The sequence below is a fragment of the Pangasianodon hypophthalmus genome, chromosome 18 (genome assembly GCF_027358585.1).
Source record: "Pangasianodon hypophthalmus isolate fPanHyp1 chromosome 18, fPanHyp1.pri, whole genome shotgun sequence".
NCBI classification, from domain to species: domain Eukaryota; kingdom Metazoa; phylum Chordata; class Actinopteri; order Siluriformes; family Pangasiidae; genus Pangasianodon; species Pangasianodon hypophthalmus.
This window is the reverse complement of record NC_069727.1, coordinates 18,124,370-18,138,539: the sequence shown is the minus strand read 5'-3', so window position 1 is coordinate 18,138,539 and position 14,170 is coordinate 18,124,370. Positions and strand designations below refer to the sequence as shown.

The following is a 14,170-nucleotide window of genomic DNA, read 5'->3' as shown; positions in this document are numbered from 1 at the left end:
TGGAATGTATTTCTGGATTTATGCATCAAACGTTGTAAATAAACCTGCACTGCAGAAATATACTCATCTAAACTCGTCTCATCTAGTCATAAACCGGAAAAACACATTTCCTAAACTTTTTGGCTCCATGACCAATACTTTTTGGATGATGGGCATAGAAAATGTGTTTGAATTATTGCATGTCATTTATGGCATACTTTATTGTCACACATTTCATGTCTTCCAGTTAAAAAAAGAAAAAAGGAAAAAAACTCACAGGGAAACATTTGTTGACTTCCAACAGGCAGTTACAGGACTCATATTCTGTGGCTGCATCTCAAATAGCATTTTTGGGGCATACAGTGCCATATGTAATGCCTTTCTGTTATACCCTGTGAAATGACCATATATACTGAATAGGAAGCCATTTGGAATTCAGTCTGCGTTGGAATCAGATTTTTCCTGTCTCTCAAGATGTCTAATGAATATACAGTCAAGCTAAATAAATAAAAATAATTCAAAATTCATTCATCTTTATTATAGTATAAATTTATTAAGATATTGCTTTGAGGTAAAGGAATTTGACAGCCCTATTACGACTCAGTAGATTACACATTAATAAACTAGATCAGTGTAAAAGAGGCATTCAAGTAATGCATAAAAAATAACCACAATCTATACAAGTACTTGATTTTGATTGTAGCAACAGGTTCAGATTTTGATTGCAGCAACAGGTTCAGCATTTTTCACTTACACAAACCTACACAGACACTGATATTTGGCATTTTTAAAGAGTATTTCTATATAGTATTACAAGGATGTGGGAAGTAGGGGTGCTAAGAGTGCTGGAGCTGCAACACTTAAAATAATAATAATAATAATAATAATAATAATAATAATAATCATGTACAGACAGCACACATCACATGTATGCTGCTGAAAATTCCATGTGGAACACCTTTCCGTGTCGTTGCAGTACTACATTCCTTTATTCACACATTCTTGCCCCCACACACACTGAAACACACACACACATTTTTCAAGAGAGCAGACTTTCAGAGAGAGAACACATTCATTATTCAGAGGACTGGCCATGGTACACACTGCCAGAGTCTGTGGCACTGAGGCAGATTTTAGAGCACACAATAAGTCAAAGATATTCCATTATTACCAGCCAGGTTACTAACACTTCCCCATATTCACATCATACTGCGGCTGAACTGTAATAATGCCTGCATTTAAACAGATCCTAATGATCTCTCAATTGCTCTATCAAGCTCCACGAGAGCACGATTCAAGTGGCACAGAAATGAGGTGTGTATTCAGCAGAGACAAAGCCGAAGGCCACATAATCATGGCAGCAGGGTTTCTGTCACATTAAATAATCTTGCTCCTTGCACATGGTGTCTAACCCAGTTTGCCCTTGTTAGCACATGATTATCAGGCAAACACATGTGAAATTATGTAACAGTCTGGCAAGTTAGAGCATCTTTGCTACATGTAGAGAAATTAAAAAAGGATTCACAAATGGAACAGCTCAGCAGAGAAGTAAACCTTCCTCATGTTTAACGCTCGCTGACTTGCATCATGTGTTTTTAATCAACATTTGCATGTTGGATAACCCCTCTGTGAACTGTGAATGAGTCCTTGGACGTAACCCAGCACTTGATGCTCCGTTTTCTGCTTTAGTGCCTTTAATTAAATCACCCTGCAAAGCTCTATACAATCAAATCTCGCTCCCTCGGTGCCCTGGTCCGCTTCTGCACACACACAACCACACACACACACACACACACACACACACACACACACACACACACACTCTCTCTCACTCTCTCTGACACTGCAAATCAGCACAGATCTGACTGGAGCTAAACATATAACACTATCATGGCTCAGTGTGCTCATTTGTGTAGCTCAGCGTGAGGGATGTGTGCCTCCGTATCAGTCTGTAGAACGAGAATGATGAGAATGAGTTCCTCAGGTGACGGTGTGTAATGCAGGAGTCTGAGACGTTGATGTAAATCACACTGGTGGTACGCGTGGTGGTGAGGTGAGTGGATTACTGCAGGTTCTGAAAGCAGGTGGTATGACTTTAACATATTTAATGATGACAGTGGTGTGAACTGTAGCTGTAACGTAACCCCTTAAACTCTCAGGACCAGTTGCTAGGTCCAGACTTTCTTTCATTCATTCATTTTAGGCTTTTCCTGGTGGGGGTCACGGTGGCAGCAGGCTGAGAGGTCAAACTTCTCTATCCCCAGCCACAGACTGCAGCTTCTCTTGGGGGATTCCCAGACTTTTCCAAGCCAACTGTGACATATAATCTCTTGAGCAAGTCCTGGGTCAGCTCCAGGCTCCACGTCCAGTGGGACATGCCTGCTGGGAGGAGCTCTAGCAGGAGCTGACCACGGGATGTCTAACCACCTCAACTGGCTCTCAATTAGGAGGAGCAGTGGGTCTACTCTGAGGTTCTACCAAATCACTGAGCTCATCAAGAAGAGAAAGACCAGCAATCCTGCAGAGGAACCTCATTTGTCCTTGCAAGTAGAAACTTAACTGAAGAAAAGGGATGTTGAATGACCAGTAGAGACCTGTAGATTGAGCTGAGAGCTTTGTCCGTTAACTGAGCTCCTGTTTCTCCTGTTTCACCACCACACACCGGGACAGTGACTACCACCGCTGCTAGTTTCACTTACTGAATAATTCATAGTAGTCACTATGAATTAAAATATAAAATAATATGCTTTAAGATAATAATATGCTTTAAGATGAATAACTGAATAACAAACCATGGCTTCAAGGAGTTAACTAGATGCATAATATATTATAATAACATATAAAGTTAATTTGCATGTACAAATTCAGTGCAGTGCAATACAAGACTACTGAAATCACCATGTGGCATAACTTAAAAAAATAAAGGCTATCATGTGCTTCCGCCAAGATGTGAAGCCAGCCAGCTTGGACTCTGGATCTGAACTCTCGATTTCTGGATGATAGTGAGAATGCTTTTCTGTTGCACCACTCGGAAGCCCCTGTATCATTTAAATAGAGCTGCTTTTATTGTGATCACACACAGCAATGAAGTCTGAGATTAAAAGTGTTACCTGTGTGCCACGCTGCCCTTCTTGATGTCGGAGATGATGAGAGAATCACCTGGCTTCCTGTTAGATGGGGCTGAAAAAAAAGAAAGAAGGAAAAAAACAAAGAACTGTGAACAAACCAGGCAAGAAACCCAGTGAATAGTAATCAAATGTCCTCTAGATCTTTTTGTTTTATCGCGTTTGTCAGAAAGACTTCTTTACCACATGACTAGGAGAAACAATCGAGTGTATTCCCAAGATCTTCACTCAGGAGATGCCATGTGAGAATGGTGAGTCATTTTTGCTGACTAACGGACCACCTCTCTTTAGTGAACAACCTCAAGTGGCCCAGTCACTGCCACTTTCCTCAGAATCACACATCTGCAGTGTCCCAGGACTTCATCAGCTCCCATCTGTGTTTGCTAGTGCTGATGAGATAGAGTGTCCTTTTAGCTTACGCTGCAAATTCTGCGTTTTGGTATTCTAAACAAGCAGACTACATCCTCTGGTCCTCATTTCCTTTCTGCAAATTTGTAAGGATGCAACTCTTGGCAATGAGTGCACTGAATAAAATGTATTGCTCTTGCACAGATGCTGCAAGCTGTGGAAAGATGTGTGGAAAAATGAGCAGACATAAGCCTGATGTCCCCTGCTAATGAATCTCTGTCTTCTGAGAGAGCTAAGGCAGAATGGCCGAGGAAATTGTTACATGAATTGCTGCAACGTACAAATTTGGTTAACGGGCAGTTGGAAGAACGGAAACAAAATCCCTAATATAACAAGAGGAGATAAAAAAAAAAAATGGTGGTGTCGGGCGACAGGGTGAGAGAGTGAACAGAACGGAGGGATTCAATTGTAAAATGTTGATGATTCAATCTAGATGCAGCAGATTACACTGGTAGCCTCAGCCACAGAGACCAAGCAAAGGCAAGAAATTGCCTCAAGGACTGTCAATCACAGGGAAGTGGGTTTGAACAAGTCCCACTCTACAAGAGCAAATTGTCAAAGTTAGAAAAGCACAAGCACCGAGTGACTGCTCCATATTTTATTATTCAAGCTCAAAATGTTTGCTCTGAATCTCAGACAGGCTTCAGAGTGTTTCCTACTATACAGGCTTATATCAGAATAATATAGGTATTTCCTTTTTGAAGCTACACATGAACGCATATACTTTAAGCCTTCTCAGTTGGACTGACAAATTCTGACCAAGTGACAGTGCCTCACGTTCAAGAATAAATGGGATGCAATCATTTAAAGTCTCTTTCAAAATAGAACACTTAACCAGATCACAATCATTTTAAAACATTAGTGGATTAGTATGACAATGACGGTGACGTTTCATCTAATGACACTCTACACTGGTCGACAGTGGGCATTTCTAGCTTGGCATGATTTTCCTGGTAGAACTTTGCTAGTGCAATACGGCTAGCTACAGAACATATACAAAACCACCCAGTGGATTTAATGGATCAGACGTTCCACTGAAAATGACTTATCTTTCCCAATTTGATGACAAATTAGATCCTGCTAAAAGATAGTGTAGCCTTTAAATTGCACCTGAGCAGTGTACACACTTAGAAAAGTGCATTTCTTAAGGGTGCTTTTGACCCTCCCAACCTGGTCACCTGCTAATTCCAACCCAACAACACAGCTGCCCCCTATCATGCGACAACTACCAACTGGGGAAGGTGGAGGCTAACATGTGATTTCTCCGAGACACATGAAGCCAGCCAACCACATACTGTCTACATCACATGACAGCATTACACACTCAGAGGAAAGTGCTATCTACCCCCTTCCACATACATGAGCTCAAAGATTGGCTAGTGTCACTGTGATTCACCGGGAAGAAAGAAGTGCCATTCCTCTCACTCAGAGAGGCTGTGGCCTACACTGAAGCTACACTGAAGTTTTTCCCCAGAGAGAAAAGCTAAAAAAAAACCCTGTAAGGTATTCAGCTTTAAAATGTTTTATTAAGAGTGTGGTATGAGCTGTCAAAGTAAACCAAAAGCTATTTGTGATCAATGCTGTCTACTTGTAGAGAAACAAAAACCCGGCGCTGTTCTGTTTGGATGCATCAAACATTTCAAGCCTGTAGGCAGCAAGGCGTGTATCACCAGCTGGATCAGGAGCTGTGACTAGGAATAAATATTTGAAAACCAAAAAATTGATAATGTTTCACGGTGGAGAAAAAAGAACTGCAGCATCATCCCTCACTCTTCTTGAGAGTCACCACGCTGTTTGAGTTTATAATTGCATAACTCCATGCAAGGTTTTTACATCGCTCGGCCACCCACTGTGTGTGGGCTCCTGTCAGCGTAAATCAGCAGCTCTTATTGAAAAGGAATGATTCTGGCCATTTTGTTGTGTTATTGCTGCCGGTTTGTTTTTGCCACATCTGGGCTAGATGAGAGTTTACTGTACGACGCCTTCTGTAAATCTGATTACATCTTTTTTCTCCATCTGCTGTTTAGGGTATCTGTGAGGACTGGTACATCCTCGCTGCTGCTCGACTGTGTGCCATATTCGTCTGAATCTTACTAGGCAAGCGTCAGGCTGAGATCACATTCTTGATTCATGCTCTGACACAGAGAAGCAAATATGCCAAACTCACATAGTCCATCAACTCTGTAAAGGAAAGCTTATCAAGATGAACGCTGATGTTTCTCAGCTGTGCTGCATGAGGATGCTGTTTAACTCTAATATATGACAATATACAGTGCTCAAGAAAACACCTAGTAGCATCAACGTCACATAAATCGCAGCATTCTACTTAATCAGATTCTTTCAACATGGGTGGGACTGATTGATGTAAAATCCAAAGAGTAGGTCCAAGAGAACTGTCCCTGGCTGACTTTACCCGTTCTGGAGAAATATGACCTCGTGTCAGACATAAAGCTGGGTGGCGTTAAGCACTTCACAAAGCACATAAATAAGGTGCTACTTGGAGCAGCGTGAGAGCACGAGCCTGCAGGCTGTTCGCTGTGTCCTGAGCATGTTGAAGACAATAACATCGACACAGCTGACTGTTCTCTGTGTTCTCATATTCTTTCCTGTTGTGCTTTCTCTCTTTTCTCTATCCATCACACAAACTTACAAACCATGAACATGGCTGGCTGGCCATGAGCCAGCTTTAGGAGGTTTATTACCAACAAGAAGGATCTTCCGTGTGACACAATGTATCCTGGAAAACTGCATTTGAGAAGCTGGTATTTATTACTTCCTGCAGAATTAGGGTGTATGATGTATCTCTGAAGTACTCCTTGTTCCACTGTTGAAAATGAGACTTCCTATATATCAGAAAGGGTAGTGTGGGTCTGACAGCCTAGAAAATGTAGAAAGCATAGCTAAGAGAATATTTTACATAAGATCCTACAGTTTGCTGGAGGTAATGCAGCAAATCCTAAAAGCACAGCTTGTTCATTTAATGGGGTGCTTTATAAAGTTTGAAAATTTTCAAAATGGTTCACTTAATCACACCCCTACATAGCCCAGATCGGCGTGTTCCTATAAACCTTATTCTATTACAGATGGTTTAATACCGCTGCAGATGGTTGGGCAGTTGCTGTGAGCCCACCTACATTCAAATATCAAAAATACAATTTACAGTTTATATAAATTAATGCCAATGGTGAAGCATCTGGGATTCCCAGAGAAAAGTAGACACTTACAGAGTGGTCAAAGCTTTTACGTTCTACTTAAATAGCTAGTTTTCTACAGTGATGTTAAACACTCGATGCTTAGTATCTGCCCAGTGTGGTGATTTAGGTAGCGTTCTCGCTAGTTAGGCTATGCTAATGTTAGCAGCTAACAGCCAAAGTAGATGCATTTGCCTCATTACAGTTCATATCTTCTGTTCTGACTCCACCTAACTCTACTCCATGTCTCTTCACTTCACTTCATTTCACTTCATGTATGCTAGTGAGTAAAATGGCTATGATTGGCTAAATGCTCGACCACTCTGAAAACATCTTATTTTTCGCGGGAATCCTGGATGCTTTGGCCTAATTTTCAGAAAATCTGTATGAACCTTAATTTAGAGTTCTGATTTACCAATCTTACCCCTAGGAAGTTCAAAACAAAGAAAAAAACCTTGGCAAAAATTTACAGTTATAAAATACACCACAGAAAAAATATTTAATGCGATGTGTATATAATTCAAATACCTGAAATCAGCTTCCCAGCTCCACACACACCTAGCTGACACCAGACTTATGTTTTGCAAAAGAACACAAATGCATTACATCACCAATGAATAAAATACAAGAAATGAGATTTTTTTTTTTTTGCTTTAAAATAATAAATTATCTTTGTTTGACCAGGCGGTGATGAAACTTCTGGTTAAGGTCATGAGCATTCATCATGGAGGGCAGGGAATGGAGCACTGAGCATCCCTAGCCAGAGGAACAAAAGGCATTACAGGTGAGTCTCTCTTTGTCTCAGAATGACCTTCCTGAATATTAAAGAGGTGGTAAATACAAGACAGGAACAGTGGGGGGGAAAAAAAGACCAAGTAAGCTCAACGGCAAGAGCAGGGAATCAGCTGGGACCTAATGCTGGCTAATAATGAGGTCTGCTTTTTACGAAATGTAGTTCAGCAGACAAATAATCAGAGAATGTGAAAGTTGTGAACAGAACAGTAACAGTATAGTGCTATTTATATATTTATATATTTATATACTGCTTCCAAAATATTTAAATGTGACAAAAATAAATTCAGCTGGCATTTTTCTAGATAATATACTAAATTCATAACAGGCACAGTTATGTCCATCTGTGGCTAATTCATTCCCTAAATACCATCTGTAGCTATAATTGGAGAATTCAAGCCTGTAGTGTGTAATTCTGTAATGAGTCACGTCTGAAACTGTCAAAGACAAATGCTTTGTTTCTTAGAGCCTGCTTACAGCAAAGCCCTTTAATAGTTCTTTCCATTTTCCATTCCATCCATTTATTTGGCACCAAATAAAATCAATTTAAGCAGTGATGGAGGTGTGTGAAACTTAGAGGAGGCAGTGACATACGAGAGTCACAGTATTACTGTGCACTGCCTCTCTGATCACTAGGCATGGGGCAGACGTTGGGGCAGCTGTAAACCAATGGAGATTCTTATGTGATTAGTTTAGTACCACTTTAGCTGGGGTCTAAATTGTTTACTACTGTTTTTTTTTTTTTCCTTTGCAAAATATACATTCTGTCATTGCCACAGTTCAGAAAAAACCATCAGGAGAGTTTTGATGTTTTGATGAATCAGATATGATGCAAAAAACTCATTACTTTTCCTAATTTATCTACTAGTTGTCTTTAGATCCAGTTACTAAATTATCTGCTAATTAATCTCAAATCTTTTGCAGCCAGGGACCCTTTTAGCTGTTAAAAAAATAAAAATAATATAAAATTCCATGCCCTGTCTCAGCACAGATTTATTTTATGAACTACAAAAATTGTTGGATCATTAATCAAATGTGTATAATAATATTCTGGTTATTTATTTGGTGCCACTGAGCTTTTTTAATGACTGACAGAAGACATTAGGTCCAAGCTGACATTATTTACAGGCTGTTTGTTTTTTCAATTATTAAGGTTTGGATTAAACCTATTTGATTCAAGTGGACAGTCAAACAGACTAATAACTATAAGAATTTAATAATTAATACTTTAAAACTTTGATAATGGTGGGATGTGATTTCCCCTGGCTTTGCTTCTCGGACCCCACGTTGAGAGCCACTACGCGTTCTTTCCTTTCTTGGCATTATTCGGCTTTATTTCCCAGTTTCAACAGTGTATCCAGGCTGATGTACTAATGCAGCCTAGCATTGTGCAACACATTGAAAAATCTTTGTCGAAGAAACATTTGGTGGATTCTGTGTGGTTCAGGAGAAATAGACATTTCCAGAAATTTCTTCTGGGAAATTAATCACAAAACCATTTGCTTCATTTGCTCCCAGAAAGTGTCTGTGCCCGAATATTCAAAGGCTCAATGAGACCAATCATGGTAAAAAGTATGACCAGTGTACCGGGCAGCCTCAAACAGACATGGACATGAGCTAATTACAGCTCTTACAGTCTGTTTTCTCTCATAGTCTTGAGACAAATGATTGTGCTGTGAAGGCCATTTGTAGCAACGTGTTTGTATTAGGCTTATTGTTGGATTCATATAAATAGACCAGCATTTATATTATCGTGCTGAATAAGCCACATAGTGTATTATTAATGACAAATGATAGGGTGTATCATTTGTGCTCTGCATTTAACCCATCCAAGTGCGCACACACACAGTAGTGAACACACACACCATGAACACACACCCGGAGCAGTGGGCAGCCTTTTTTGCTGCGGCGCCCGGGGAGCAGTTGGGGGTTCGGTGCCTTGCTCAAGGGTCTCACCTCAGTCGTGGTATTGAGGGTGGGAGAGAGCGCTGGTCATTCACTCCCCCCACCTACAATCCCTGCCAGACTCGAACCCACGACCTTCAGGTTCACCTTCGGGCTGCAACTCCGACTCTCTATCCATTAGGCCACGACTGCCTCGTGTTAAAGTATCTAGCATAACTATGGCCCCTAATGAGATGATCAGTGTATTGATGTGTATAGGGGAGAAACAACCAAACACTCACAGCTGATGGTGATGCCCAGCTCCACTCCTGGCTTCTTTGGTAGCTTCACATGGAAGGTGCCACTGCTCGGGATAACAGACTCTAAAGGAGAGAAAAGACAGGGCACAGAAATAAACAGTAACATTCATCCATATCAATTAAAACCATAATGTCATACCAAAAGAGAAAAAAAACACAGGTGAGTAAAAAGCATTCAGAATTTAGATAACAAAGCCTCCAGTTTCTTCTCTGAGAGCGTCACAGACACTCATGACACAGCAGGTTTATAGAGGTTAGTCTGGAGCAAGAGAAGGTCGCAATAACTAATGGAGAAAAGTACCCCCTATTTCTCTGAGTGCACAGCTACAAACGACCTCAGCTGATGGCAAAAGCATCAAAGCACCATACAAGGAAATTTGACTGCCCTCTGATGGACTGCAATTACACATGTGCAACATAAAGGCCAGGGTTTTTTAAAACAATCACACAAAAATTCAGAAAAGTTCATTCCTCCTCCTTCAGGAGCAGAGCACATTCTTTCTGTGCTGAAACACCTCAGAGTCATGGTCAAAAATCCTTCCAGAAAAGCCAAGGTCAAATCATTTCTCTTCTTGCCTATGTTTTCTAGGAAATCTAGAAAAATGTAATTGCTTAGTGATGAAAAATGATCATTACTCTGTGCCTTTGTGACAATAAAACAAAAGACACAAAAGAATTCCTGTAAAAAATGGACATTGCAAGTTGTTTTTTCTGCTCTATGTGGAGCTGATGTTTGTGTTCATTATACAAAATCAGTGTAGAATCTACAATCAGTATGGAAACTCAGAAATATACACACAAAATGTAGAAAAAGAAAAGGATTTGGTGCTAAAATTACACATATTAATTACTGTGTGTGTTTAGGATGGTGGGTTTTTGGCAGGATTCAGGCTCTAATCACACTGCCAAAGCTCAGCATGGGAGTGACTGATCAGTTCTGCATTTTCATACCTCCACCAACACAAACACACAGCTTCAAGATTGTACTTTTGGATGGCTTTCAAATCACTGTTTGCCTATAGGCTCACACTGATCACTTGTAAGCAGTAAACAGGTGGCAGACAGCTTGAATCACATAATAATAGACTAGTCATGTGATATTTTTTTGTGGAAATGAATGGGCTGTTGACTGAACATGCTGGGCGTCCTTACCTGCTACATCAAACTCAATCTCCAGCGTAACTTTGCTGGTAATGCTGGAGTCACGCAGCAGCTGGTTGGTCTCTTCCAGCGTGCTGTCTTCTGTGGGGATCCCATTGATGGACAGGAGTCGGTCGCCAATCTGCAAGACTCCACACCTGTGTACAGTCCATCACAAAAAAAAAAAAAAATCAACTCATTAATCTGAGATACTGCACAGAAATGAAGCAGCAGATTAACACCACCTGTACTGTCAGAAAAAAAACTCTACATTCCCAGCACTGTTGAACGCTCGATTCTGATTGGTCAGAAGGTGTTGATATAGTTTTCTATATATATATCTCTAAAGAAGTGTTTATTTAACATTTTTCTCCAGTCTGAGCACGTTGTAACAGCCAGAGGTAAAGCTGGACAGGAGATTCTCAGTAACATGACAAGCTGCATTTTTTTTTCTTAATTAAATTCACAAAAGAGAAAAAAGAGGCTGATGGAACTAACTTGCTTTGCAGATGTTCCACAACATTAAATGTACCTAAAAACAAATTAAAAATGTGTGTCGTTCTTTAATTAATAAATATTTGTAATCATTGGTCGTGGTACAAGAGGAATAAACCCTTTGGGGCATGCCGTTATTGGAAAATAATCTACTTTCAGGTGGTAATGGCCCTCTGAATCACACTACTCTATTGCTGATTATTTTTCTATAAGAGCAAAGTGCTTCATTTTGTACTTTCGACAAGAGTATACATCTGAGTGCAAAAGTTTGTACCCCCAATAATGTTTGAAAGATTATTGAATGGAAAACGCTTTTATAGTATATACATATCCTTATATCTCTTGTGGGTTGTCTACCAAAAAAAAAATCATAATTCCAAAATTAAAAAAAATTGAAATGGGGTGAAATCCCATGAAGTGAGCAAATAAAATCCTGCTGTGACATCTTCCTGCTGATTCAAGTCTGGCTGGAATAATCAAGGGGAACTTTTTTCAACAACTTCTTTTTCTCCCCTGGCAAACTGGAATTGCTTATTACACAAATAAATAATTATGAAAAAGGAAACCAATTGAGTATTAATAAAGCTTTAGATGCTGTCTGGCAGAATGCGTAAGAAACCATCATTTAAAACATTTGCAGATGTTCAAATTCATTATGGGCAAAAACTAATAATGTAGTACATTCATTTCTTAGACTATAACTAAGTCACACGACAGGGACAAAATACTTGTACTTAGACCAAATTAAATAACATAATTCCATTCCAATTATTCAGATTTAGAAGAAACATGAGTGCAGTGAAACATGTAGACCAATATTAAATATAAATATATATTTCAGACTGGTAAGTGCAAACCCACTTGAATAATTTTAAGCACAGAAAAAAATCAAGAAAGCAACTGCATATTTTAGAAACCAAAAGGAAGGCTAAAGGAAAAGAAACCATGGACATGTTTGAGTGTAAATGTTAGCCTGTCCTTGATCTCTCATTACTAAAAGGTTCATGTCCATCAACACAATTACAATTGCCAAAGTTAATGCCAGAGCTGTGGTTAGGACTTGGTAATTACTCTGAGATTTGGGCGTAAATCCTGTCAGCTGCTACATGTGTTTGTTTATTTGGGTGCCACCTGAGACAAGCCCACCCGGGCAATTACAGCCAAGTTCTTTAGCCTCTCATGTAGCTAAGCATTCAATCAACCCACATTCTAGCTGAAAGCCCCCTTATCACAGCCACCTGGCAATGTATCAAGTGAAATATCTATAATTACATGATTGGAAAAGTCGAGCGGAGGAAGATAAGATGCTGATGCAGTAACAGCTCTGTGGGTCTGGGATTTGATCAAGATTAGAGACAAATTCAATGTGGTTTAAGATTAGTAATAAAACATTAACGCTGTTTCAGCACAGATCACAAGGCACAGATAAAGCAAACAATTACACTTTTCAGATCCTGCCCAGACTGCTCACTTTTAAACCTGTTATTTTAATTTGCTGAGATGAAATAAGACCCGGGTCTTGTGCCGAGACCTCACCTCTCGGCTGGGCTGTCGTGGTCTATGTAAGCGATGAGTGGAGGAGATGTGAGTGTTTCGGTGGCAAACACCCCTCCCTGGAGCTGAATTCCAAACCCCATGATGGAGTCGCTGACCAGAGTCACCTCAGTGGTCTCTGTGTGGACCACCTGTCCGGCCAGGCCCACAGTGCTGGAGGCCAGAGACACTGCAATAAAGAGAAAGCAGAAAAGCAACATTAGCCCTAAAAACACTCTTATACTTGAGGCAATAGTGGGTTATTTTTACAAGTCAGCTGCTGGGTTTAGCTTGTTGTTTCAGGAGTCGGGTGGATAATGCGTAGCTCGGCATTTTACACTGCGCCTGTTGAGACAAAGTGGCAACCAGAGAAAGTCTGAACTAAAAGAAAACAACTGTTTTTGTTCACATTCAAGTTAATTTATAATTTAGTTGAACCTTTTAAAATGATATTACTGTATATACTCAACCTTACATAGACAATAACTTTTTTCTTATTAACTCTAGTGAAGCTTGATAGCCAGTGTTAGTCTGCTGCTGAAAAGTACACTAACTAACATTATTTTGGGGAAAATATGGTTGAATTTGGATTCTTGTAATAAATAGGACAATCTTTTTTTGTAACAAAGTATGTTTTATAAGAAAATTTTAAAGGTTAGATTAAATCTGTGGGTGATATTTACAGTTAATGTTTTAATACTTTTGGTTTGCTACATAACTATTATTGCTACTTTTACCTAGTTAAAAAATAACTCTCATTTCCTCTGTAGCATTATCTCAAATTATCACGAGCACTGGAGTCAAGTTAATTCTAATTCAGAGTTTGATATTCTTTCAGACATTCTTTCATATTTCAGATAATCTTTCCAATATCTTTTTCTACTTCAGAGTTTGTGATAAGATATTCGTCACTCATGATATCAGATGTACATGGACATGACACTGAGTTAACAATTTGATATATTATTGTGTTAGATTTCATATACAAAAACATACTGTAACAAACAACATAAATTAACCCAAATTAGGATACTATTAGCCAAACAATTTTCAGAGTGTATGAACGATCTAATGTTCACTATAGAAATAGTTCATAAACACAAAAGATGGATGACTGAAGATATCTCTGGTAAGATTTTATTAAAGTTCCTACAGAATGGAACCTTATTTGTGCTGAATTGGGCCTGTCTGCCAAAGCTGTGTGATAAGATACAGCCTTTTGATAAAGAACACCATTATTCTCAGTATCTAATCATAGCACAGAGCCTTTGGGAAAAACCCTTCTACAGATTACATAGAGAGT

General features: G+C 39.4%; 1 protein-coding gene across 13 annotated transcripts in view; it reads right to left on the bottom strand.

Annotated features, from left to right (window-relative positions):
- Positions 1 to 14,170, bottom strand: part of grip1 (glutamate receptor interacting protein 1) — a 274,798-nt gene that overhangs the window by 18,868 nt on the left and 241,760 nt on the right. For all 13 annotated transcript variants that reach the window (XM_053241697.1, XM_053241701.1, XM_053241696.1 and 10 more), the window contains 4 exons: positions 12,871 to 13,057; positions 10,852 to 10,997; positions 9,682 to 9,762; positions 3,090 to 3,159 (listed from right to left, as the gene is read on the bottom strand). In XM_053241697.1, coding sequence (XP_053097672.1) covers positions 3,090 to 3,159; positions 9,682 to 9,762; positions 10,852 to 10,997; positions 12,871 to 13,057 — 484 coding nt within the window. The remainder of the gene's footprint in view (positions 1 to 3,089; positions 3,160 to 9,681; positions 9,763 to 10,851; positions 10,998 to 12,870; positions 13,058 to 14,170) is intronic.